Source organism: Hyperoodon ampullatus (genome assembly GCF_949752795.1).
Source record: "Hyperoodon ampullatus genome assembly, chromosome: 6".
NCBI lineage: Eukaryota > Metazoa > Chordata > Mammalia > Artiodactyla > Ziphiidae > Hyperoodon > Hyperoodon ampullatus.
Genome location: NC_136919.1, coordinates 126,503,108 through 126,530,123, shown reverse-complemented (window position 1 = coordinate 126,530,123; position 27,016 = coordinate 126,503,108). Strand labels below are relative to the sequence as shown.

Here is a 27,016-nt window from a genome sequence, read left to right as displayed (position 1 = left end):
TCAGTATTCAGTGCAGCAGGCTTAGATCTTTTGTCCCACTTTAATTCATCAGCTGCTGTCGTTTGCTAAGAGAAAGGCTAGAGCCCGAGGCGTCCTAGTCTCCCAACGAATTATCCATCCAGTTCTTGGATCCTCTCTACAGGACCTGCCACCTGTTCCTCCACCTTCAGTAGATCTCGTGACAAGGAACTCAGTAGCTCATTTCTATCTGTTTCAGCTCTGGGTGTAGGGAATCATTTTAGCCATAAGAAACCTCAGGGAACTTTTTTTTAGATCCTTCAAAATTGATCCGACCTAGTACACGGGCAAGTGTTTTTAAGTCTAGATTCATATAACCTGGAAGAACTGGACCCACGAAACATTAAGATCAGAGGGAGACTGCTAATTCTTAGCAAAGGAATTGAGAAAAGGCATGAGTGTGAAACAGCGTTCACGTGTAGCTCGGACCCTGCACCTTTGTGCAGAGCAGAGTAAACTCCTATCTCCCTAACGCCGATGAATTGCCAGAATGATAGGTAGTGAGGAAAGGCTTTCCCACAAGGTACACAGACTTGGAAGGACAGAGTGAGCTACTGGTCACTCTTCCTCTTCCCAAGCGATTCTTAGGAGCCCCAGAGAGGGGCGGCCGAGGGCAGAGGTCATATGCTCTGGACATCCCCAGACACATACTGGGCTCTGGGAATTAGAATCCTCCACAAGACAAATTTCGAGTATATTGTTCTTTTCCTGCACAGCACACACATGGAGGCCTTATCAGTAGTGACATTTTTAAAATGCAAAAAGCACGTATTTTTCTTTGCTGTGTAGGCAGAGGGACTGTTACGTTTTCTGTAACTAGTAAACACCGTCTGCTCAAGGCTTGCCCCGTGTCCCGCCACACGAGGGTTTCAGAGTTTTTTGTCTTGTTTTGTCTTATGCCGCCAAGTCTTCAAGTACCTCTGAAGTTCACAAGCTGTGTGTTGTGTGATCACAGTAGCTTCGGGGTGTGCAGAATATAAGCTCTAAATAATGGAATGCAGGTGGGGGTCAGAAAGGAGAGCTTTCTCATCATGGAAGTCTATACATTTTTCAAAGAAAAGGGTTTAAGTCTGCATCCGATTGTAACATTAATTTGAACACTTTTTAGAAATGTAGCCTGTTGGGATGAAATACCTGCTGTAGGTAATTTGCTCAGAAAAGCCCACTGCAGTGGAACCTGCCACTTTGTTCGTTGTTCAAACAACCAAATAAAACGAGGTGCGGTCGGCCTGCCCGCTGACATCCGCGGCCCCTCCCGCCCTGGTGCAGGTCCTCCAGGCTCTGAGCAGGGCCGGTGGCTGTCCCGGAAAACGGCTCATTTTTCTGCGCACACAAAAGTCTGTATTCGCTCCAGGTTGTTGGGAGGAAGGGGACAGCTGCTGCTGCGGACCACCTGTGTGGCTGTAGTCAGAAAGGTAACTGCAAACAGCATCTCCAGGGTGTGTGAGGCTCTTCCTGGAGCTTGATTCCAGGTGTGAGTCAGACCTTGAATCCAGGGCTGTGTGAGTGTGGGGTTGTGGCCTTGTGTGTGTGATTGTGTGTGTGTATGGTTGTGTGTGTGTGTGTGTATAGTTTGTGTGTGTGGCTGTATGTGTTTGTGTGTGTGTATGGTTGTGTGTGGTTGTGGCTGTATGTGGTTGTGTGTGTGTGGTTGTGTTTGTATGTGTGGTGTGTGTGTGGTTGAGTATGTGTGTGGTTGTGTGTGTGTGAGTGTGTGTGTATAGTTGTATGTGTGTGTGCTTGTGGCTGTATGTGGTTGTGTGTGTGGTTGTGGCTGTATGTGTTTGTGTGTGTATGGTTGTGTGTTTGTATGTGTGGTTTATGTGTGGTTGTGTGTGGTTGTGTATGGTTGTGTGTGTGTTTGTGGTGTGTGTGGTTGAGTATGTGTGTGGTTATGTGTGTGAGTGTGTGTATAGTTGTATGTGTGTGTGGTTGTGGCTGTATGTGGTTGTGTGTGTGTGTGGTTCTGTGTGTGTATGTGTGGTGTGTGTGTGGTTGAGTATGTGTGTGGTTGTGTGTGTGTGAGTGTGTATAGTTGTATGTGTGTGTGGTTGTGGGTGTATGGTTGTGTGTGTGTGGTTGTGGCTGTATGTGGTTCTGTGTGTGTGTGGTTGTGTGTGTGTGGCTGTGTGTACTGCACGTGGAAGGCACTCTGTGTCTAGTTGCTGCTGACGGAGCAGACCCCCTGCCAGCAGTGAGCTTTTTTCCACCCCTGACCCCTCTGTGATCGAATGTCTCCTTGGAAAGCTGGCGTCTGCACGCGCGGCTGGAAGGCACACAGAGTGGGCTCAAGGGACAGCGTTGGGATGGGGTGGCTTTGCTGGGTGTCCCCTGGGAAAAACTTACCCTGGAGCCCCGTGTGTGCACAGGGCCCCTGAGCGGGCCGGCATGCACGTGAACTTCACACACACGCGCTCTGCTTTCCAAGTGTCTGTGGTTCCTCAGCGCCCACGTCAAGTGCCCACGTCAGCCTCCCGGAGGCTCGGGAGGTTCGAGGTACGGGAGGCCCTGAGCCCCCAGCCTCGCCCAGGAGCCGCCTGCCCGGGGCTGCCTGTCATTCCCCGTGCGGCTGCAGCTCCCTGGGGATGAGACGGGAGACAGAGAAGGAAGCCCTTTCAGCCCTGAAAGGTGCAGCTTTTCCAGAAAGGGGTGCCCCTGCATCTTCTGCCCCTCAGCACCATCCAGGCTGGAAACCGGGGGCCACCTCACACGCTGGGAAGAGTGGGAGGTGAGGTCTCCCGGACCTTTGCTTTGAGGAGGGGTGTTCGTCTGCCAGGGGGAAAGCCGTCTTCAGTGTCGTGGTTTGTCAGACGCAGTTAACTCGGGGGCTTTGCAGGAGTCGGAGCAGAACTGTTCTGTGTGTGTTTCCACCATCTGTGGCCGCTGCCCCGTCCCTGCCTTCGTTTTAGTCCCTTTGGGATTTCCTAATTTCGAGGCAATCATTGTATGGAATGGACAAGTTCCAGAAGCACAGAAGACTGTGTTTCTATTAAACCACCTCCCACTTTATCCCCTTTGGAGTGCAGCTGGAGCTACAACAATAGCTAATGATTACACGCTGTACCTGCAGCAACAAAGTAGCTGAACTTGCACCTCTGCTGTCTGGTGAAGCCGTCTCCTCCAGGCTCCCAGGCTTGGAAGGTTTGGAAACATCCAGCATGTTTTCATCACGCAGGTAGCTTTGAAGCGACTTGTCAGGTCAAGCTGACTGAGTTTTGTGCTTCCATGGATGATCGGTGAGGATGAACCTACTTTTTAACCTGGGAATTTGTGAATGAGCTACAGGAGACTTGGGGACCTTTCTCCCCTCGTGTTCCGTGACACTTGCTTTTGTCCACTCGTGGGAATGAATCCCATTTACAGAGTCAAAATAGCCACTAAAGCCAAAGTCACACTTTCACGTTGTTCTGGCAGTGAAGTCTACACTGCTTTGCCGGCCACAGTCCCTGTGTGCTCCTGTCATTTCACTCAGAAATGCCCTGACTTGGACATTATATTGTATGGTCACCTTGAGCATTTTCCAAAGGCAGGGAAAACCCAGTAACTTCATGTGCCATGGCAAAATGGCAGCTTGTCAGAAAAAAAGGGGAAAGAAAATTCTTAGAGTTAATAGTCAGGGATAGTTGGGAGGTTATAGCAATCAGCATGTCACATCGACTCCTAAGAAAATGATGTTTAAACACAGCCTGTTAAATCAAGCATGGCAAATATGTCTCGATTCAAGGGCCAAGTCTAGCCAACTGGGAGTGGCTGCCCAGAGAGGGACTCAACCCATTCTGGGGCTGGTGGAAAAAGAGGCATCTCACTCATGCCATCATGGGCACTGGAAGAGGCAGTCGTAAAGGGTAGGCAGGTATCAGATGTCACTGTCCTAGGGTCAGATGGGATCTGAGTGATGATTCAACCCAGTGTGTGTCCACATCCCACTAAATCTTCAACCTCATCCTCGAGGCCTGTGTTCTGTGGTCCAGTAGGATTGAGGGTGATGCCTGCCATCTTTCTGTCTTGGAAATTCAGTGCAGATTGGCACACAGTGCTAACAAGTTATATAGTAAAAACAGATGTTTAACTTTGTTCTCCTGGTGTTCCATAAACCTATAGGCCGCAGAAGCCTTTTTCAACGGTATCTGCCCACTGGCTGCAGAACTACTTTCTAGGGACACATTGGAGGAAACGCGGGTCTAGTTCATTCCTCACAAACAAGGAGGCTCAGCCCCAAAGATGGAAGGACTGGGTCTTGTTCAGCTGGGATGGTCTATGGACCAGGCGGAACCAGAACCGGACTGCAGACTCCCAGCCCTAATCCACTAACTGCCCTCTCAGTGTGGAAGCGATTAGAAGCAGCCTGAGGTTTTAACAGCTTCTGGCAGCACACGGACTTGGTGTAAATTCCACTTGCCTATTTTTACGGTTGTGTGTTAGGGACAGTGATGAAATATTTGCCTGTTCACAGTGTCCAGACATGAGGCGACCTCTCATGGTCAGAACAAAACAAGGTCAAATTATTATTATTATTTTTTTTTGCGGTACACGGGCCTCTCACTGTTGTGGCCTCTCCCATTGCGGAGCACAGGCGCCGGATGCGCAGGCTCAGCGGCCACGGCTCACGGGCACAGCCGCTCCGCGGCATGTGGGATCTTCCCGGACCGGGGCACGAACCCGTGTCCCCTGCATCGGCAGGCGGACACTCAACCACCGGGCCACCAGGGAAGCTCAAATTATTTTTGAAGTTTCATTTTATCTGGGCTACTGGATCCCCCGCTGCCACCCCGCATCTTTTATCTTCCTGTCTTGGGAGATAAAGTGATGATTAGAGATTTGAATTGTTAGACGTGAGTCTGGTTTCAGTTCACAATCTATTTTGTCATTTCCTGGGCTTTGAATTTCAAAACATCAATCTATTTATTGGTCTCTTTTGGACCATAAGGTTAAAGTACATCTGTTGTCCACACAGATTTAGCTGTTGGCCCTCAAGCTAAGCGGTCATGAAATTATAGCCATAGTAGATTTAGCCAAGGAATAACTTCACTTTGGTCTGCCTATAAATCCACTCGACAGAATAAACATGGTGTGTCTTGTGGTTCATGGGAACACATGTAAAGAATTAAGAAATCTTTGGTGACAAGACAAAAACTGCTCCATAAAAATTAATTGGTGCTTAATTGAGGATGCGTGAAGTGGGATACTGGCAGACGGCCTGCCTGTGAGCGTAGGCATGAGCGGGGTTCACGTTGGGCAGAGGTTGCCAGTTTCATGTTGGTGATTCTCCAGCTCAGGGCAGAGCTGCCTTTCCTTTGGGAGAAGGGGCACCTGGAGAACGGAACCATTGCTGAACCACTCCTGTCCCTGGTGTTTTCTCTACCCTTTATTTCCGTTACATTAGCATGAAAGAAGCCGGTTTCTTCCTTTTCTCCAAGCACACGCTTGCGTGAAGCCATGTGGCTGCTTGCGCTTTGGAGAAGGGGCCGCTGTGGGCTGGATCTGCCTTTGTGCGATCACCACTGACACACTTTGAAGAAGACTTCTTCTGAGAAGTACGAATCAGTGGAGAAGCAAAGCAGAAAACTTTGAATGTAACTCGGTTTCCCCATGAGTGTAAGGGAACTGCCTTGTAAGAGAGAATGAAAACTCAACGGTTTTTAAAGGCTTTCATTTCATAAGGCCTCCTTGTTTCAGTTAACTGACTTCGGAGATTTACCGTTTTCCTGAGCAACGTTGGAGAATGTTAGCCACGCTCCACTGATGAAGCTTTGTAAGTTTTATAAGTCAGATTTGTTCGTTTTAAAAGCCACATGTTTAAAATACAGGGTGCAGAAAATTTCCATGACACATCGTTGTGGTACAGAAAAATAAGGATACCAAAAGAAACTGTGAGTCCTGAAATATATATTTCCTTTTAAGTGATAGTACTAGAATAGATATTACCAGTCAGCTTGGAAGCCGAGGGGTGCTGTATGTGGTTTTTTAACATAAACTATCCATCTCCCATGCTGGGAAGTATAAACTCCACTTTGCCAGTGGATTTGTTAGTTCCTCTCATTTAGCAGTTGAATTTATTGTCATAAAAACCAGCACTCTTCCCCTGTCTTGGAACACCAGAGTGTTCTGAGCTTGCCCAGACGTATATCCGAGCTCCAGTATGCAGTTCTTAGCCAGCCTGCCAGGTGCCAGGGGTCAGAAGGGCAGGAAACAAGGAAAGCCACGTTGTAAACTCTAAAATTGTCTTACGCTGTCCAAAATGGAAACCTCTGGTGGTCTCCAAAGACAGCCGCTTGCTCAGAAGCAGCTGCGATGCCCCTGATTTTACTTATTCTCCTGACCCCTCTCCACCCCAACGGAAGAGTTCCCAGGACTGCAGTCAGATGCAGGCATTCTCCTCCAACATCGGACTCAGACCAAGTCAGCCATTACATTTAACCTCACCTTGAAATGTAGAAAGTGAACAATTAAATAGGAAACTGTTCTGTGTAAAACACCTTCTTGAATTTCAATCCTACCACATCCTGCTGGTGCCATAATAGGAATCTTGAATTTCTGGCACTGTCTCATTTTTAGGCTGGAACGTTTGAAAAAATATCCTGAGGGAAAAAAGACAGGCAACAAAAAGAAATATACATGTATATGTATATTAAAACGTTGTTGATTTCAAAATCCAGCACAGAATGATATAAAGAAATATGCCATCTTATAGAGCTTTAAATACTACAGTCCTTTTTTTTTCTACGTGTTATAATCCTTTATGAATAAAAAGGAAAAATTCAAGACTCACGAAGTCCATCAACACTATTCTGTCTCTAATAAATTGATTTCAACCTAAGTATTCTATCCATAGCAAGCTGAATCTGTAAGCTGGAGGCTATAACCAATCTTTAAAGATTTTTGAAGCAGCACCTGCTTCCATGTGGTACGAAAACCTAATTTCATTAGATGAGCTGATGTCTATAATTGGAATTTCTTCTCTGTTTTCCCTACTACTAGTCTCATGAGATGAAAAACCCGGTTTATCTGCCATCTGTACCCTGGTCAGTCCCTGGGTTGGAATTTAAGTGCAGTAAGCCCCTTGATGGATGAATAAATGATTGCTTGATGAGTGAATGGATGAATGAATGAGACTGCATCTCCTAACCCGTTTACATTTTATTTCTAAGTAATGCAGGGTTATTTTCATACCCCATTTAGTGGCCTCAAAATCTGACAACCGGTCTCAACTGGCTTGCTGTGACGCGAGCATCTCTTAATTCTTTTCACTGGCGATTTACCAGGCACACCAATGGGCAAGGTTTGCTTCTCAGCTGCTGTCGAGTGGCAATTACATAGCAGCTTAGTGGCTCCACAGAGATTAGAGGAAGAACCAGGAAACTTTGTTACAGCTTGTTTCTATCCATAGCAAAAAGCTCCATGAAAGGTGAAATTACAAGTATTGAGGAAAAGGAAATGTGCAGATTGTCTGGATTTAATCCTCCATGTTCTGTAGATAAATGGGAGCTGCCTGTATCTTCAGTACAATGACAGCTACTTCACAGGGTTGTTGGAAGGTAAAACGAGGCCATATTTGCAAAGCACATAGCGTATAATAGGCATTTAATAAGTATTCATTTTCTTTCCCTTCATTTGAATCAAATAAGCCCTTAAGAACTATCACTGTTCCCAAACATGGTATCACCTCCTCATCCTAACTGTGACATTGTATTATACGTTTTTACCGTTTTATAGTAACATGAGAAGTATGACAGGAAGCTGAAATTTATCAGAGGTATAGAATGGGTATATAGATAACTGGATTTGATTTTCTAATATGCTGTCCAGTGTCCTGTCCACTAAATAAATGGCTTCCAGGTATTAGAAATGGGATGAAAAAATGTCCAGGTGCCCTTCAGCGGAATTCTACCCGAGTAGGTTCTGTCTTAGCACAGGACATGTCTCCATACAACTGCATCTCAACCGAGGTCTCTTTCCACTCTCACCTTGTAATAAATAGAAGCAGCTTTCAGGATCTGGAGGGAAGTGAAATGTGTTTTCTAGGAGACCAAGGTGAGGATGGCAGTGTGTTCCATTACAGACTTGTGCGTCGGTTGCTGTGTAGCCTGCCACTCCGAGGCCCTCGGTTCCACTAGCTGAAGACATTCTGATCTGTTAATGACGTCTGCCTCGGGATGGCGGGTGGCGGAGTGCCTCCCCCACACCTGGGCTGCGTTGATTTTGTGTGTTTACGTTGTAGCTTGTCTTAAGCGGCGCTAGCAGTAAGAATTTACTGGAGGATAAATTGCAGGTCAAAACGGAATCAACAGCCCTTTTACCTCTTCTTTAAAGAATACTAAGTGTTTTGAGTTCTTTGCCAAGAAGCTGATGGAAACGTTAAGAAATGTAATGAAATAAAGTGACTTTAGCTCATCCGCTACCTCGTGGTGTCCAGACTTCAAACCTTCAGGATTTCTTAGGTCAGATAAGAAGGTGATGTGTCTGTGATCGGCTACAGAAGAGTGGAGAAGACTGGTTTCCTCCTCTGATGTAGGCGTGGTGGAGTTGATGATTTTGAGTTTCATGCTGTGCCTTGTAACTGCGCTTCAGTTTGAGGAGGTGGGAGCAGATCAGCTTCGCTCTGTGGACATCTTCAGGCAGAAATGACCAGATACGACTTAGGGAATTAAAAAAACATTAAAAAAAAAAACAAACCCAGCCAGCTGAGCATCTACAGAATGCAAGGCACGTTACTTTAGAGGCAGTTGAGTCCAGATCCTCACCCCTGAGGACAAAAACGACCATAGGTGTTCTTTAAACGATTTATCTGTCCCAGCCTGCCTTCATTTGTAAGCTTATCCTTCTCTGATGAGTTCAGTGTATGAAAGAGCGGGTGTTGTCATCGTTCAGGTGTGGTGAGGCCGACAGGTCAGCAGGAGGTGCCTCGGAAGCGCTTGTATTACTCACAGGCCCCAGAGCAGGGAGCGCCCTGCGCCGTGGGGCGGGGGAGGACAGGGGGTCCCCAGGGTGGGTCAGGGGGCAGAGCGGAAGAGGAGGGGGGCCTTCACTGTGTCCCTGCAGGAAGGGTTGGTGGGTGGGGCAGGGGGAGGCCCCGGGGCTGCTCTGAATGGGGCCGTCGGCTCTGGACTCGGGGCTGTCCTGGTTGTCACCGCCTGGCTCTGGGCATTAGAGCAGGTGGACAGTGGCCCGAGTGGGAGCGCCTGCGGGGGGTGGGGGATGGGCTCTGGGTTGGTGAGCCTCACTGGCAAGGAGCCTGAAGGTGTCACTTACCGTCTCTAGGAACCGGCAGCCCTGGGAGGGGCCATGTCTCCAGGGTCAGCCAGGACAGCACGTCAAAGCGTCAGAAACACAGACGGTTAAAGACGTGCCAAGTGGGTGCCGTGTGCAGACGCGGGGCCGGAGCTACAGCCCTGGGGAGCTGCGTGAGCACGGCCATGAGGCCGGGCCCCGCCGAAGCCTTTGTCCTCGTGGGAGAGAAAGGCAGGGGCAGAGGTCATTCCGTAGGAGGTGAAGGACTCAGTGGGGGTCATGACAAGGCGCTGAATCCACCCATATGTTCAGGGACCCGACCTGGGTGCATAGCCTCAGAAACACCGCGATATCCTCGGACCCTTCAAAGAAGCAAAGCCGTTCATGACTTACACCTTTCATCAAATAATTTCCTACATCATTTCGTGAAATGTTTTTCATGCATTCACTAAATATACAACCTTTTCATTTCACCAAGAACCCCAGAATTATGAAGCTTTATAGCGAGGTCTCCTGTCCTCAGATGAAGAGCCTGGACCGGGAAGGCGAACGACTTTCCTACAGTCTCTGCCGAACATCCCTGCGAGGCCACTGCGGCTCCAGGCGTGAACACGTTTATCTGAACAGTGGCTGGAGCCATGGGCACTGCCTGGTGCCCCAGGGAGGCCCCCATCTCGATATCTGTAGCCTCTCCCCTCCCCCAGGCCACACCCTGACAGCTCCCATCCCCACGGTGTAGAACTGGCCCCGTGGCAGGTCCTGGGCCCGTAACCCTCTGACTTTCCCTGACAGTGTCGAAGCCACAGAATGGCTCACGTTAAGTCTTAGGCTTTTGCTGCCTGATTTAGACAAATGTAGTCTTTCGTCTGCGCTATTTCTTCTACGTGCTACAACCTAAGATGCTTTAAAAATGTCATCCGTGGAACTGGAGGACAAAAAGCATGAGTGTTTAAACAGCCAAAGCCGGGTCACCCCTGGGGTTTGTAGGCACCACCCACGTCACCACGTGCCGTGTTGGTGTCACGAGGCACCGTCCCCAAGACCAGGTGGGTGTGTTAGGCTGTGGCCGGAGTGCGTTTGGACCTGACCCTTTCTGCCAGTGTTCAGTGTAGATCACGTACTGTATTGTGCTTGCAGATCATGTCCTTACACTTATCATCATTTTGCTCAGATTATAATCGGTCTTTTTTTTTTTGTCTGTACCATGCGGCTTGCGGGATCTTAGGTCCCCGACCAGGGGTCGAACCTGGGGCATGGCAGTGAAAGCGCCGAGTCCTAACCACTGGACCACCAGGGAAGTCCCAGATCATAATTGGTTTTAATTCATTTTTTAAAAACTGCAGGCTCTGTGGGATGAATGTGCCAGAAAAGCATCGTGCAACATACACACGGGATGTTAGGAGATGCAAAATGAGAGTCGCATGGCCACGTAAGATGAATGAATGCTAGATTAAACAACGTGAAACTAATTAGTTTTCTGCAGGACTTCTCAGGGCCTTTAATAAGAAAATCTTAATTACATGAAGGAGCGATATATACATATACATGTATATAATAGGTAGCATCTTCCAAATCTGTTAGGCCACAGAGCCTTCACCATTTGTTTTTTTCTTGGGCAGCATATTCTAAAGTAACAAGTGGCAGGTAGTAAGTATTTTTAAAGCACCAACTAGGTGCAGTACACTCTGGATCAATGAATGAGAGTCCATTTCCAGGATGAGGAAGTAAGGCCTAAATGCATTAGGCCTCAAATAATGATATAAAGAAACACCACGGAGGCTAGGAAGTGACATAGTATCAATTGTCAAGTGAATAAGGCTACAGTTTTTTGTGTGTAGAGGAGAGAGAAACAAACAGAACATATTTTTGCAGATACAGAACACATACATTACGGTTTCTCTGCTCCAGAAGTGATGATGCAGGCCCCGTGCTGCAGGCTGGCCTGGTCCACGCGTGACAGACCGGAACTCCTTCCCCTTCACGTGAATGTGAATCACTGGGGTCTGAACCGACTCAGTGGGCTTGGGATGATGGTCGAGATTCTGCGTCTCTTTTATTTTTTAAATTTTTCATTTTTTAATTGAAGTACAGTTGATTTACAATGTTGTGTTAATTTCTGCTGTACAGCAAAGTGATTCAGATATACATATATATATATATATATATTCTTTTTTAAAGTATTCTCTTCCATTATGGTTTATCACAGGATACTGAATATAGTTCCCTGTGCTTTACAGTAGGACCTTGTTGTTTATCCATTCTCTATATAAAAGCTTATATCTGCTGACCCCAAACTCCCAATCCATCCCTCCACTACCCCCTCCCCCTTGGAAGCCACCAGTCTGTTCTCTATGTCTGTGAGTCTGTTTCTGTTTCATAGATAAGTTCATTTGTGTCATATTTTAGATTCTACATAAAAGTGATATCATAGGATATTTGTCTTTTTCTGTCTGACTTACTTCAGTTACTGTGATCATCTCCAGGTCCTTCAATGTTACTGCACATGGTATTATTTCATTCTTTTTTATGGCTGAGTAATATTCCATTGTATATATGTGCCACATCTTCTTTATCCATTCATCCGTCAATGGACATTTCGGTTGTTTCCATGGCCTGGCTATTGTAAATAGCGCTGCAATGAACATTGGGGTGCATGTGTCTTTTTGAATTATGGTTTTTTCAGGGTATATGCCCAGGAGTGGGATTGCTGGCTCATATGGTAGTTGTATTTTTAGTTTTCTGCGAGACCTCCAGAGATTCTGCATTTCTAACAAGCTCCTAAATGGTGCTGATGCCACTGGTCCAAGGACCACACTTTTCCTGTAAAATCCAGATAATAACTGTTGCAGGATTTGTGGGCCGTGCAGTCTGTCCCAACAACCCAGCTGTCGCTGCAGCACAAAGATGGCCACAGACACTGTGTTAGTTCAAGGGCACGGTTGTGATCCCCCAAGACTTTATTTATAGACTATGAAATCTGACCTTTATATAATTTCCATGTGTCACAAAATACTCTTCTTCTGATTTTTTTCCTAACCTTTAAAAACATGGAAACCAGTTCTTGGCTCACGGGCCTCAGGAAGGCAGGCGGTGGCCTGCAGGCTGTGTGCGCTGCCCGAGGTCAGGGTGTCACAGCCCTGGGGTGGCCGGCAGGGGTGTCCCAAGGAGCTTATCTAACCAAGGCAATTAATCTCTCTTTTAAACCTTAATTGCGTTTTTTCATGCTTCATTTTCCCTCTGACAGTTGGTTCTTATCTTTTTATGGCAGGGTAACTCACCCTCGGTAACATACAGACCCCTAGACTCTGGCTGGTTCCAGAGTCCACCGGGCTCGACTCTTCCCGTGGCCTCTAGTACCTGACGTGGTGCCATCCACGTGGAAGATGCCCAGCACGCATGTGCTCAGTAGGACTGAATCTGTTGAAGGGCACCTTTCGCTTGCTTGTGAGGAGATCGGCTCCAGGGTGGGATGAGCACAGAGCGTGGGGGGAGAACTGCAGGGAGCAGAGAGGAAGCAGGTCACGCATGCGGGCTGCACAGGAAACGAGAAATCCATGCAGATATTTGACAGCAACAGGATTCGTATGGGAACATGATAGAAAAGAAAACCTGGGCCAAATTATAGGAAAGCCGACAATAAAGATCTAAAGTTTAGGGAATGATTCATGTAGGGAAGAGTGTCGAGTGCTTTCACCTGCCACAGGCTAAAGAACCCATAGCTGCCAGGGATGAAGAGATCAATCAAAAGACTTCAGGTCAAGTAACACTGAAGCCATAGACAGTTCTCCGGGTGGGGGGGGTGGGTGGGGGCAGGGTGAGGATCTGGACTGTGATTGTGGAAAGAGCAGAGAAGAAGGGACTAGAAAATGCTTCTCGGCCAGAATGCTCTCCAAGACTTTACGGAAACAAAGGAAATCACAGACTCCTCAGAATCATGAAATACCGCCCTTCTCAGCTGCCTCAAAAGCAACATACCTTGCATTGCATAGAGGCTCAGTTGGCTGGGTTTTTTATATGGTTTTTAATTCCCGAAGTCATGTCTGTTCTTTTCCAAATACCCCGTACTCTTTTTTTTAATATAGTTTCTGGAGTTAGTATGCTAAGTATTAGCAAACTGGCTTGTTTTACTAACTTAACTTTCAGACTAAATATAGACAGAAGCCTATATTATGCTATCTAAATGCAGAAAAGGTTAGTTTTCACTGACATAAAAAGGATGCCGAGTCCAAAGAATTTTATAGAGAATCAGCCTCAGGGAAAATGTCTCAGCGCTGATTAAGAGCTGAATGGACAATTCTGTCCCGGAGACTTCAGTCCTTTTAGTTGTCAGTGGCACGTTCCTTCGTATTTCTTTAAAACTAAATCACATTTGTGGGGAGGAGGGTTAGGGCAGCTTCGTGTTTTTTTGTAAAACTCCTGTTGAGAGTTTGAGGTGCTCAGGGAATAAAGGAAAGGGTGTGAGGGGGAACCCGCACAGAAACAGTCTGGCCACCTGCCACCTCCCACACCAAGGGCCTGGTCGATGGGAAGGGGTGAGACCAGCAAGAACGAATCACAGAGCACTGCTGCCCCTGCCCGCGTCATGGGGGCCGGGCACGCTGCTGGAAGGTTCTCTAAATATCAGAAATGTGGAAGGCGTTAAGCCCAGCTGACCAGGTCAACAGGAACGTTGCTGCCCAGGGTCTGTAACATGACAGTGTCTCCCTTGATACTGTACATTAAGTATTTTGAGCACAATGTTTATATTACTTTCATATTTTTCTTTACATACGAGCAATAGATAAAATCGTAATAGACGTGAGAGGCACTGGTGACAAAACATTTTTCTAAGACACTGGGAACTTGTGTTCCTTTCATTTTGTAACTGAAATGGTCTTTCCCAGTGTGATGATGTCCCTTATTTCCAGGTTGATGAAATGTACAAGGTGCTTTACAAAGAAAACCCATGGGAATTGTCTAGCCATGCATTTCATGGTCTCAAATGTAATAGCATTTAGTAAGGTCAGTAACACGGACACAAGCCTTTTTTTTTTTTTATCAGACAGGCATCTCGTTACACAGCATCTCGCCTTTCACTTCTGCTTTATTATTTTAAACGTCCCCTTTTCCTTTCTCTCCCTCCTGTCCTGCGACTTCCGTTTGGCCAGCAGATGGTTCTGTGAGGGGCTCGAGCTGCACGACAGTCCCGACATCCAGATCCGCTGGGACGGGGGCGACCTGCACACGCTGGTCATAGCCGAGGCCTTTGAGGACGACACAGGGCGCTATACCTGCCTGGCCGCGAACCCCGGTGGCTCTGACACCACATCCGCCGAGGTGTTCATTGAAGGTACCCAGGGACGTGGGGTGGAGGCATGGGGTGCCGAGTGGGCAGGGGCCCATTGCTTCTTGTGAACGTGATTTTCCAGCGTTGTGAGTCAAACCTCATTTGTCCTCCAGGACAGATAAATCGAGTGGCTCCGACACTGGATGTACATCTACGTCGACAATGTTTGATGTCAACATTTGTTCCTTTTCATTTAAAACATTTCAGCTACGTGAATTTATTTAGAATACTAAGTGTCCAACTTATTTCTGGTTTCTCTGGTGGACAAAGAATGTGGACCTATTAAAATACTAGAAATACTAGACCTATCAACCAAAGTTAAACTCTAAAAGACTTAGGAGATCATTCACAGGGGTATCAAGCGGTTGAATATTTTAAAATGTTCTCATTTTTATTAAATTCTAGAACTTTTCCTTTTTTGTTAGGATGCTGCTATTTCTGCTACGTGTATCATGAACTTGCAATCACTAGGTGAAAAAATTTCCAGAATCAATGTTGCATTAAAGAGGGGTGGGCAGAGAGTAGAATATCTCTGTTGTTCTAACAATTCATTTTGACGAGACTCAGCCTATAGGGAATTAGAAAACTTGCTATCAAAGTATATAGTTTACATCACTGTTGCATTTTTATCAGTATCAATCACTTAAGCTGGAAGTGGCTTAAACACCAGTGTTCTATGTCCCTAAAGCCATAAATTGGTGAGTAGCCTTGTAATTGCTTGCATTTAAAAATAGTAATTGGAACACAGAGAGAAAATTGAAATCCTCGAGGTCTCCACTACCTTCATCTTCATCTTTTTACTAAATTTTTTTACTCTTTAATAGCACTAAGTTTCTTTGTTTTTTAAAGTAGAAGAAAGCAAGATGTGAACCGTTATTTATAGCCCTTGTAAGAACTGGCAAAAAAAAACAACAACTTAGTTTTAGAAGTAACTGTTACACGCACGCCATGGTCTTTAACTTTATTTCATTACATTGAGCTCTGCCACGTAGAAGCCCCTGCAGTGCAGTCCTCTCCTGCCTTTGGGGTCTCTGCATGAGCTACTTAACATGGGAAAAGCACCCCCAGTTCTACATGCCATGTGTGGTCCACGCCCAGGGCTCCACAGAGGTGGCGGGTGTTCCCAGTGTCCCTTTTTGCACCTGAGGACCCTGCACTGGCTTCGACGGCCCACCAGCTGTGGGTCTGGCTGCAGATCTTTGTGCTGAGGAGAGAGGGGGTGTCTGGGCAGAGCCGGGATAAAGAGCCCTTGAGCATCAGCCTCCTAAGCCTCCTGGAAAGTGCGTTAGGAAACTGGCTCATCGTCCCCATGAAATATGGGCGATAACTTTTGTAAAGCCTGATTTTGGTGTATTTTTATCCCTAAGAACAATTACATGAAATGGGAGAGAATTTCACATAAATTCTCAGGCTCCTATTATGACCGAAAGGAAGACGTGTTTATGTTTTCTTACTGCAGCACTAAATGAGACCTAGGAGTATCTCTGTTGTCCCTAAACCACATTGCTATTGCTATGTCAGCGTGCAGTATGGGGGTGGAGGTGGGTACCAGAGGGTAGGACGTTTTCTATAGATTTTAAAACCTCAAGGAAACCATCCCTAAAAGTTTAACAACATACTAGTTAGGAACTGTCTAAATTTCACTGCCTTGTGCAGCAACTTTTAGAATGATATCGAGGAAATTTCAGTTTAAGAACAGTAACTAAGGGGCTTCCCTGGTGGCGCAGTGGTTAAGAATCCGCCTGCCAGTGCAGGGGACACAAGTTCTAGCCCTGGTCCGGGAAGATCCCACATGCCGCAGAGCAACTAAGCCCGTGCACCACAACTACTGAGCCTGTGCTCTAGAGCCTGAGAGCCACAACTTCTGAGCCCGCATGCCACAACTACTGAGGCTGGGCTCTAGAGCCCGTGAGCCACAACTACTGAGCCTGCACTCTAGAGCCTGAGAGCCACAACTGCTCAGCCCACGTGCCACAACTCCTGAAGCCCATGCGTCTAGAGCCTGTGCTCCGCAATAAGAGAAGTCACTGCAATGAGAAGCCCGGCACCGCAACCAAATGTAGCCCCCACTCTCCGCAACTAGAGAAAGCCCGTGCGCAGCAACAAAGACCCAGTGCAGCCAAAAATAAATAAAATACTTTTTTAAAAAAAAAGACCCCAAAACCAGGGACTAACTTTTATCTCCTAGTGTTAACTAGGAACCGAGCCCTGGTCTTCATTTTCACCTGGATTATCTCATTTAATCCTTACAAAAATCACCCCATTCTGTGGCCGAGGAGACGGCAGCTCAGGGAGACTTGTAGGGCCCCAGACCTCACACACACACACTCACGCTCCCCTGGGCCTCAAGGACTAAACCCAGTCAGTGCGACCCCTTAAGTCTGAATAGCCACAGGGGAAAATGCAGATGAACCTTGGATCTTGGGGCAGCAGGGTCGCCACCTGCATCCAGTAACAGGCCTGGGATGTGTGCCTGGAACATCTCAGGACATCACTGAGCTTTTGGTCGTTGGTCACGTGTTCACTGAAGGGCCCCTGGAAGGCAGGCGGTGGGCCAGGCACTGGGTGGGGACACTTGGCAGGACAGGCAGGCCTCGGTCCTTGCTGCGCGGACACTCCAGGAGAGGAGGGACGGGCCCCCCTCATAAACAACCGCAGCCCCAGCCAGCAGGTGCTGGGAAGAGAAGGAAGGTGGCTGAGGGTAGGGAGAGGAGGGCCTCCCTGAGGAGGTGGCATCCGCCCTCAGTCTGGGCTCTGAGAGGACGCGACGGGGAGGCTGATGGGGCAAGCGCTGCAGACAGAAGTAGGGGCGAGGCTTGGCGGGAGGGGTGGGTGTGCCCAGGGGCGCGGAGGGGGGCAGCGGGGCAGCAGGCAGCTCACGCGGGTCGTGCCGCCTTGTGGTCGCTGTTAGCCGGCCGGCCTTTGTTCTACCGAAAATCGCCACTTGTGGAGCGTTTAAACTGAAAAGTCAGATGATCTGATTTCCATTTTCAAACTGAAGGTTGGCTTGTCATCGGCAGCCCAGTGAGCAGCGTGCCGGGCAGGACCGGACGCAGATGGCGGGGCTGCAGGAGCGCGCCGTGGAGACGCGGCAGAGGCAGGCCGACTGCAAAGCCACGTGGCGGCTTACGTGTGGGCTGAGGGGCCGCGGGAACGAGCAGACCCCGTGGATTTTGGCTCCACCGTTGGTCGTCTGTGGGGGGGGGGCGAGGAGTGGGCTGGGGCACAGAGGGACGTAGGTGATCGTTTGCACACCCGCGTTTGGACGGCCGAGTGGCCACAGGTGTGGGCAGGTGGCCACGCGGGTGCAGCGAGCGCCCAGGGCAAGGACGTGCACTTGGAGCTTCAGGATGTAGATGGTAACTGAAGACACGGGACTGGGCGGGACCGCGTCTGAGCCTGGGCGACCCTCCCCACGCGAAGATGCCCCGGGAGGCGGTGCCGGCGTCGGAGCGTGAGACGAGGGCCCTGGGGCGGGGAGGCTGGGGGAGCGGGTCGGTGTTTGAGGGCGGAGGGCTGGCGAGCTCGGGCCCCCCGCTGCCGGGGGCCAGCGCTGAGGACAAGGAAGGGCAGGTGTGGATGCTGTGGGGCACGTTGGTAAGAGGGGCTCGGAGAGCCTGGAGGGACCAACGCCGCGCGTTGCGGGACCCGGAGGGACGCCCGGGAACGCGTGGGTGGGCGCCAGGGCGGTTCTGCCTAAGCACCCGCAGAGCCATGGGCCGGTACCCGGACCGGAGCACCGGGTCAGGATGCTCTGTGAGCCTGTGTGCCTGTGGGTTTTTGTAGCAGAATTTCTAGAGTATATTTCCATGCTGATGAAAACAGTCCAGGTGAGAAAACGCAGATCCTGCAGGGGTGTGGTGGGGGGGAGTGTGAGATGCCAGGGAGCCAGTTCCTGGAAGAAGAGAAGGAGACGGCCTCCGCCCACAGTGTGCAGGTGGCGGAGAGCCGCTCTCAGCAGTTGCGGGGCAGAAATGGGACCGGCGAGCACAGACACGAGAACTAAGCGTGGCTGTCCCGTGGGTGCGTCCTTGCCGCCCCTCCTGACCCTGTCGTGGACGGCACAGGTCTTCACAGCGCGGGGAGCCCCGAAGGGGGCAGGCGGGGGGCCCCCAAGTGTGCGATGAGGAAGCTGGGGTACACCCAACCCTGACCCCGCGGTCGGGGAGTTGAGCTGGGTGGGGGAGGAGGGGAGTCGTGAGCGCGGCGCACGCCGGCAGACCCCGTGCGGCGTTTATTTGTAGGTTCTCCAAGCTTGTCACAATCAGATAAGACGTGTGCCCCTTTTAAGTGACATTTCAAAGTATGTGGAAATGTTATACAAGGAGCGGTCCCTGTGGCTGCAGCAGGACAAAACCTCTCTGAGCGAAAGGTTCCTTCTGCTGGATCCGGAAGGCTTGCTGTGAGAAGCTGACGGAGTCTAAGCTCAGCTTTGCCCATTCTCCACAGTATTCATTTTTAAATATCTTTCCTGGTATTTTCTGGCCAGCCCAGCTCCCAGCTCCGAGACCCAGAACAGCGATTGGATGGCCCTTTGCTTCAGTTTCTCCATCTCTGCCTGGAGAAATTGATGTTCTCGTAAGAAATGAGTGAGTTAATCCCCTAGAGGGGGACTGACACACAGTGTGAGCTATTGTTGCTGTTACAGAAATAGCACATTTTCATTTTAAAAAATCTAAAACATGGAAATAAAGCTATAAAAGTCATGTGTAATCCCACCACCCTGTGTCTGCCACTCTTAAAATTTTTATTGTTCAATCTTTTATCTAAATGTGTATATTATATTCTACATACTCTTTGGTATATATTTTTTTAATTTAATTTAATCCGTCAACAAACATCTATGCCTGTCATTGCAGTTCTTTAAAACTCATTTTAATGCTTTGATAGTCATTCATCATTTATACATTTTTAAATCATTGGCATTGCTTCAGTTACTCTTATCTGAGACAGCAAATGATTGTTTCTGGTAATTATAGCAACTGAGAAAGGAGAGGGGGAAAATGAGTAGTGGGAGCGGGGAGCACAGTGTATTTACGCCTGAATTTTGAAAAGCAAACGTGGACCAAACAGTGAACTAACTTAACTCCATGGCTGGATTCACTAAAGTCACTCAGGGACTTAAAATGTAAATATAAATAAAGGAGGATAAATAGATAGTTCTTTTTAATGGTTAATACCTGCTTTTAGGAAGACTTCCTGTTTTCTGAAGTTGAAGCTGTATTCAGTTTGCTTCCACTCAGAAATACAGCTTTTTCTATATTACTAAGGAAGATATTAGACTGACAAAAATAAAAATAATTAAAACATGGTGTTTCCATGAACATGGGGGAAATGGGCATTTTGACATACGGTCATCCCTCAGTATCCGCAAGAGGACTGGTTTCAGGACCCCCCGGGAAACCAAAATCCAAGGATGCTCAAGTCCCTTATATAAAATGGTAGAGTATTAGCATATAGCCTACATAAACTCTAAATCATCTCTACATTACTTATAATACCTAATGTAATGCTATGTAAATAGTTACTGGTGGGCAGCAAAGGCAAGTTTGCTTTGGGGAACTTTCTGGAATTATATGTATACATATTTTTTGACCTGCGGTCGGTTGAATCCACAGATGCAGAACCTGTGGATATGGGGGGCCGACTGTATCTGTATTTACACCCCTTTCTGGGGAGATGTTTAAAATGGAAATAAATATATCTGTTGATAGTAGAATGAAACAAATTCTGGTAAATCGCCACAAATGTATTTGAAGCAGCCATTAGAAAACTATAAAGCACGTTTATTAACGTGGAAAAGCATTTTGCAATGTATTGAGTGGGGAAAAAACAGAAATTGAACAGTATTACATCATAATATTATATGTATTGTATATGTGCACAGGGGTAAACTTCAGCAGGATACGATCCAACGTGTCTGGGTGGTGGTATTCCGAATGCTTTTTTTCTTTAATTTTTGCTGTTGTGCATTTTCTGGGTCTTTTCCTACAAGGAAGTATTATACGGGGTAAGTTTTTTAAATGGTGAGGGAGCGCCTTTTAAAGGCAAGATGGGAGGCTCATGGTTGTGGCTTTCCTGCCTGCTCTCCATCACTAGAGCAGCTCAGGGACCACCAGCATTGATTCCTCACTGTGTGGAGAACAGCGTAGACACAGGTGACCTGTAGGCAGGTGAGCAGTCGATGAGCAGACGGGCAGGGGGTGGGGCCCTGCCCCTTTCAGATGGGATTTGAGAAACAGACACGGATGAATGTCCCCCTGAGCCAGGGGTGTTCTCCCCTGCCCAGTAGGTGCAGAGCTGGGGACCGAGGGGTGGGGGCAGAAGGGGAGGCAGGGGATCGCCCTGGGGGAAAGGGGCCTGCAGAGCACCTCTGTCCCCACGCCAGCTGGGAGGTGACATTGAGATCCTAGCCGGCTCGGTCAGGTGTGCAAAAAACAGCAAACGCATCCTTATCCAGTGGCCGTGAACCTCTCTGGTCCTTGTTTTCCGGCAAGTCAGTGAGGAAAAAGCCACAAAAAAAGAGTGAAAGCAATAATGGCTTTTTAATCATCAGAGGGGATTTTTCCGATGATCTAAACGTTGGGAATCGGATGAAGGATAGCTACTCCTCTCCCCGGCTTCTGGCCGCTGAGTGTCTCTGGTGCCGTCCCTGGGGCCTGCCTGCTCCCGAGGGCTCTCCGGGGTCTGGGGGGCTGCCCGCCCTCGGGCCGCCGTCACCTGCTGACCCCAGCCTGCGGGGGTGCCGGCGTTCCTCCTTGTCTGTCACCTGGTTTGGCTGCTTTGCTGTTTGTCTTGCTCGGTTCCCTGCTCCTCCTGCACAGGTAGTTTGCCCCTCGACCACGCTCGTGCCCAGACACCAAGTCCAGCCGCGCTGGCCGGTGTGCAAACCCACCCTGTGTCCCTGGCCTTCCCCCACCCCCCCAAACCCGCAGCTGCTCGCTCGTCCCCTAGCTCACCCCCCGTCACTCATCCCAGCAGAGTCACAGGCCTGCCCTGAGCACCGGAGACGGCGGCTGGGGGCTGGGACGCGTGGTCTGGGGGAGCCGGGGCCTCCAGTTCAGACCCTGGGCCACTGCCGTGCAGTCCCGTGGCCTCACGCGGCCCCTTCCCCTCCCTGGTTCCTCGGGTCTCTGGTCTGTAGTTGGACGAAGCTTCCCCTTTTAGGGAGGCTCATCATCGTAATGACCGAACGCCGAGCCAGCCGATGGCCAGGCACATGGCACTACTCAGAATGGGTGCGCCCTTCCTGGCCACACCTCAGTCCAGTCCTCAGAGGTGTGATGTCCTGAGTGGCTGAGCAGCTCCAAAGAGGCAGCACAGAACATGTCTGGGCCGGTCGGAAAGGACAGAAATCAAGGAGGGACCCTGTAGGCGCTTCCCACAAGAGCGGACGATGTAATTAAAGGTTCAGGCGTGGGGAGAGGCCAGGAGGGGGAGCTCTCCGCTCCTCTGGTCTTTATCCGGAGCCCCTCTTGGCAGAGGCTCCCTTGCACCCTGCATTCCCATCCCTCCCCAGACCCCCAGCTTTATGCCGTCCCATTTCACTAACCACCACGTCATGTGTTTATTTGTCTGCGTCTGTGTCCACATAGAATGGAAGCTCCCCAAGGGCAGGGAGGGGTGTGCACTTCACTCCAGCATCCTCGTTACACAGCTGGGTGTGCACGAGACTAGTGGAAATAGCAGACTTAATTTACTGAGCAGAACTCACAGGTCATCTAAGTTTATTATTTTGTTTTAAACAGGAAAGGTGTGTTACAGGAAAATTAACCTGACATAGATGAAGACAAATTTGAGAGAGGGAGCTGGGAGGACAGGGTGGTCTGTGTGCCGTGATGGTCCAGGACTGGGGATTGCTGTAGAAATAAATAGGAAGGACCACAGGCACCCTGCAGTCACCTAAGCAGGGCTTTTACCATCAGTAATAGCAGGAAAGCCATGGTAGAGAACAGTCACGGGAGGGCGCACAAGGCACTCTTGCAAGAGAATTAGGTAAACGTGTACATTCTCAATGCATCAACAGGCAAATAGAACCAACTACAAAGAGCACAAGTATACAGCAGCAACTAACATAACAATGTAAAGCAATTATACTCCAATAAAGATGTTAAAAAACAAAAAGAAAGCACATGTAGTGTGATTCCATTTGTACAAATACATTCTCAAATATACAGCCATCCCCCCTCATCCAAGGTTTCACTTTCTGTAGTTTCAGTTACCACAGTCAACTGTGATCCAAAAATATTTTATGGAAAATTCCAGAAATAAATGATCAGTTTTCAATTTTGCCATCTGAGCAGTGTGATGAAATTACTTGCCTCAGCTTTGACTGCCAGGATGTGAGTCATCCCTCTGTTCGGCGTGTGCTGCCTGTTAGTCACCTAGGTTGCCATGCTGACTGTCCCAGCGCTCGTGTTCACTGACCCTGATTTTACTGATACTGAAAATGGCCCCAAAGCACCAGAGGAGTGATACTGGCAGTTTGGACATGCCAGAGAAGCCGTGCAGTGCTTCAAGTGAAAGGTGAAAGTTAATAAGGAAAGAAAAGAAAAAAAAAAAAGCATGCTGAGGCTGCTAAGATATACTGTAAGAACAAATCTTTTGTCCGACAGGTTGTGAAGAAGGAAAAAGAAATCCATGTTAGTTTTGCTGTCGTGCCTCAAACCCTAAAAGTTACAGCCACAGTGCATAAGTGCTTAGTTAAGATAGAAAAGACATCAAATTTGTATAATAAGATATTTTGAGAGAGAGACCACATTCATATAACTTTATTATCATTTTTATAATCATGATTATATTGTTATATTTGTTCTATTTTATCATTAGTAATTGTTGTTAAACTCTTACTGTGCCTAAGTTACAAATTAAACTTTATCTTAGGTGTGTATATTTAGGAAAAATAGTACTAACAGGATTTGGTGCTATCCATGGTTTTGGGGTCTTGGAACGTTATCTCCCTTCCATAAGAGGGGAGGCCACTGTATGTTTGTTAATACATTCAATTTATCTGAAAAATATAGGCCAGACTGTTAGCGTGTGCAGAATGGTACCAGGGAAGGGACCTACTGGTCTTCACTATTATATCACACAATTCTGTGCTACTTGGTTGCTTTTCTATAAGCGTGTATTATTTTACATTAAAATATTTTAAATAGATAATTTAAATAACTTGAGTTAAGTATGTCTCATAAAAGAAGTATCAAGTATGTACTTCTGGGGCTTCCCTGGTGGTGCAGTGGTTAAGAATCCGCCTGCCAATGCAGGGGACATGGGTTTCAGCCCTGGTCCAGGAAGATCCCACATGCCATGGAGCAACTAAGCCTGTGAGCCACAACTACTGAGCCCGCACACCTAGAGCCCGTGCTCCGCAACAAGAGAAGCTACTGCGATGAGAAGCCCACACACCACAACGAAGAGTAGCCCCTGCTTGCTACAACTAGAGAAAGCCTGCGTGCAGCAATGAAGACCCAACGCAGCCAAAAATAAATTTAAAAAAAAGAATGTACTTTGAACCATCACAGTTATTTTAAGTGTTACCTAAAATCTCTTGTCACAAAATACATGAGCATTAAAATGTAAGGACAGTTTGCATTTTGGCCTAAAAATCCAACAAGGTGACCCATAATTTAAACACAATAACGAAGCAGATGAATTTGGGAAGGAGTGATCCAAATTTAGAAACCCTCCTATTCAAGAATGAAGCCATATCAGAGTCAGAAAGCATCTCCTAATTAATGAGAAATGAAGGTATTGATAATCCACACCATGTAATCTTCTGGGAAAGAGCTGAAGTTTAAAACTATGGATGTTTTACACACAGACACACATACATTTATTTCATAGTTGATAAGCCATTTAAAACTGTGGTTATGATGGCCAAAGGGACAAAAATGAAACTGATAATAAATCTGACACTAAACCCATACTGCTTTGAAGAAAGCTTTTCTTGGTAGTTCTTTTTTTAAATAATTATCTGAAAAAACAGTGAGTAAAAATGGTCTGAACCATTCTCTATTTCAAAATAAGACTTTGTACATTATTGTCTGAGTGAAGAGCATTACCTTCGGAAGCAATTATAGATACTACTTACATCTTTTTTTTTTTTCCACTCAGGTGCCAGTTCAACGGATTCTGACAGTGAAAGTTCAGCGTTCAAATCAAAACCTGGAGCCATGCCACAGTAAGTACCTACAATTCCATCAATTATAAGCAAAGACTGTCAACAGAATTGTGCTGTGTGATGCCACTTGTGTTGTGCTCTGAAGAGGTCAGCTGATGTCGATCAAGGACCAAATGCTTGAACCTGGAGCACAGTTTTTAACTTAGGAATTTGAACTTTGAAATCAGCATATCATCATCGATGTGCCAGAGTCTAACCATCCACCATGTTAGTTTCAGTGACAACTAACAGGTTATAAATGTATGAAAGGAACACTTGTGTTGAGAGAAAATTACTTAAATCATTACTAAAACGTAAATGTCAGCCAAGTTATCCATACATACTAGAACATATCTAACTAGGCCAGAAATGGGTTTCCATTTGGATAAAGTCTATTTCTAGTTAGATCTTGCAATGAAAATCTCAAAATTTAGTTTTTCCTACGAAGACATACAATGTTAGTATCTTAATTATTTTTCAAAAATAAAGTAAAATTGTTCCCATCCTCCCTGGGAGCAAAGACTGCCACCACGTTCGTCCTGCCCGCCGTTTGCCGCAGAAGAGCTGAGGAGTCATGATGAATACCAATGTCCAGGATCCACTACCAGAGAGCTGGCGTCTGGGTTGGGCCCTCAGATTTAAAGGACTTTATTCTGCATTTGGGAATCCAAGCAGTTGTGAATTTTGCTGTGTGGCTGACAGGGTCTTGGTGCCCTGACCCTGTATCAGGCCTGAGCCTCTGAGGTGGGAGAGCTGAGTTCAGGACATTGGTCCACCGGAGACCTCCCGGCTCCACGTAGTATCAAACGGCAAAAGCTCTCCCAGAGAGCTCCATCTCAATGCTAAGACCCAGCTCCACTCAAAGACCAGCAAGCTACAGTTCTGGACACCCTATGCTGGACAACTAGCAAGACAAGAGCACAACCCCACCCATTAGAAGAGAGGCTGCTTAAAATCATAACAAGGTCACAGACACCCCAAAACACACCACTGGATGCAGTCCTGTCCACCAGAAAGACAAGATCCAGCCTCATCCATACCAGAACACAGGCACCAGTCCCTTCCACAAGGAAGCCTACACAACCTACTGAACCACCCTTAGCCACTGGGAGCAGACACCAAAAACAACAGGAACTACGAACCTGCAACCTGTGTAAAAGAGACCCCAAACACAGTAAGTTAAGCAAAATGAGAAGACAGAGAAACAGACAGCCAATGAAGGAGCAAGGTAAAAACCCACCAGACCAAACAAATGACGAGGAAATGGGCCATCTGCCTGAAAAAAAATTCAGAGTAATGATAGTAAAGATGATCCAAAATCTTGGAAATAGAATGGAGGAAACACAAGAAACATTTAACAAGGACCTAGAAGAACTAAAGAGCAAACAAACAATGATGAACAACACAATAAATGAAATTAAAAATTCTCTAGACGGAATCAATAGCAGAATAACTGAGGCAGAAAAACAGATAAGTGACCTGGAAGATAAAATAGTGGAAATAACTACTGCAGAGCAGCATAAAGAGAAAAGAATGAAAAGAATTAAGGACAGTCTCGGAGACCTCTGTGACAACATTAAATGCACCAACATTTGAATTATAGGGGTCCCAGGAGAAGAAGAGAAAAAGAAAGGGACTGAGAAAATATATGAAGAGATTATAGTTGAAAACTTCCCTAATATGGGAAAAGAAATAGTCAAGTCCAGGAAGCACAGAGAGTCCCATACAGGATAAATCCAAGGAGAAACACGCCAAGACCATATTAATCAAACTATCAAAAATTAAGTAGAAAGAAAAAATATTAAAAGCAGCAAGGGAAAAACAACAAATAACATACAAGGGAATCCCCATAAGATTAACAGCTGATCTTTCAGCAAGAACTCTGCAAGCCAGAAGGGAGTGGCAGGACATATTTAAAGTGATGAAGGAGAAAAACCTACAACCAGAATTACTCTACCCAGCAAGGATCTCCTTCAGATTCAGTGGAGAAATTAAAACCTTTACAGACAAGCAAAAGCGAAGAGAATTCAGCACCACCAAACCAGCTTTACAACAAATGCTAAAGGAAGTTCTCTAGGCAGGAAACACAAGAGAAGGAAAAGACCTACAAAAACAAACCCAAAACAATTAAGAAAATGATAATAGGATCATACATATCAATAATTTCCTTAAATGTAAATGGATTAAATGCTCCAGTCAAAAGACATAAACTGGCTGAATGGATACGAAAACAAGACCCATATATATGCTCTCTACAAGAGACCCACTTCAGACTTAGGGAC

General features: G+C 47.2%; 1 protein-coding gene across 1 annotated transcript in view; it reads left to right on the top strand.

Moving 5' to 3' along the window:
* The window catches only part of PALLD (palladin, cytoskeletal associated protein), a gene marked incomplete at both ends in the record, with an annotated part of 383,889 nt that overhangs the window by 130,955 nt on the left and 225,918 nt on the right, over positions 1–27,016 (top strand). Inside the window, 2 exons of the mRNA XM_079706944.1 lie at positions 14,397–14,575; positions 24,689–24,755. Of these exons, the coding sequence (XP_079563070.1) occupies positions 14,397–14,575; positions 24,689–24,755 (246 nt within the window). The remainder of the gene's footprint in view (positions 1–14,396; positions 14,576–24,688; positions 24,756–27,016) is intronic.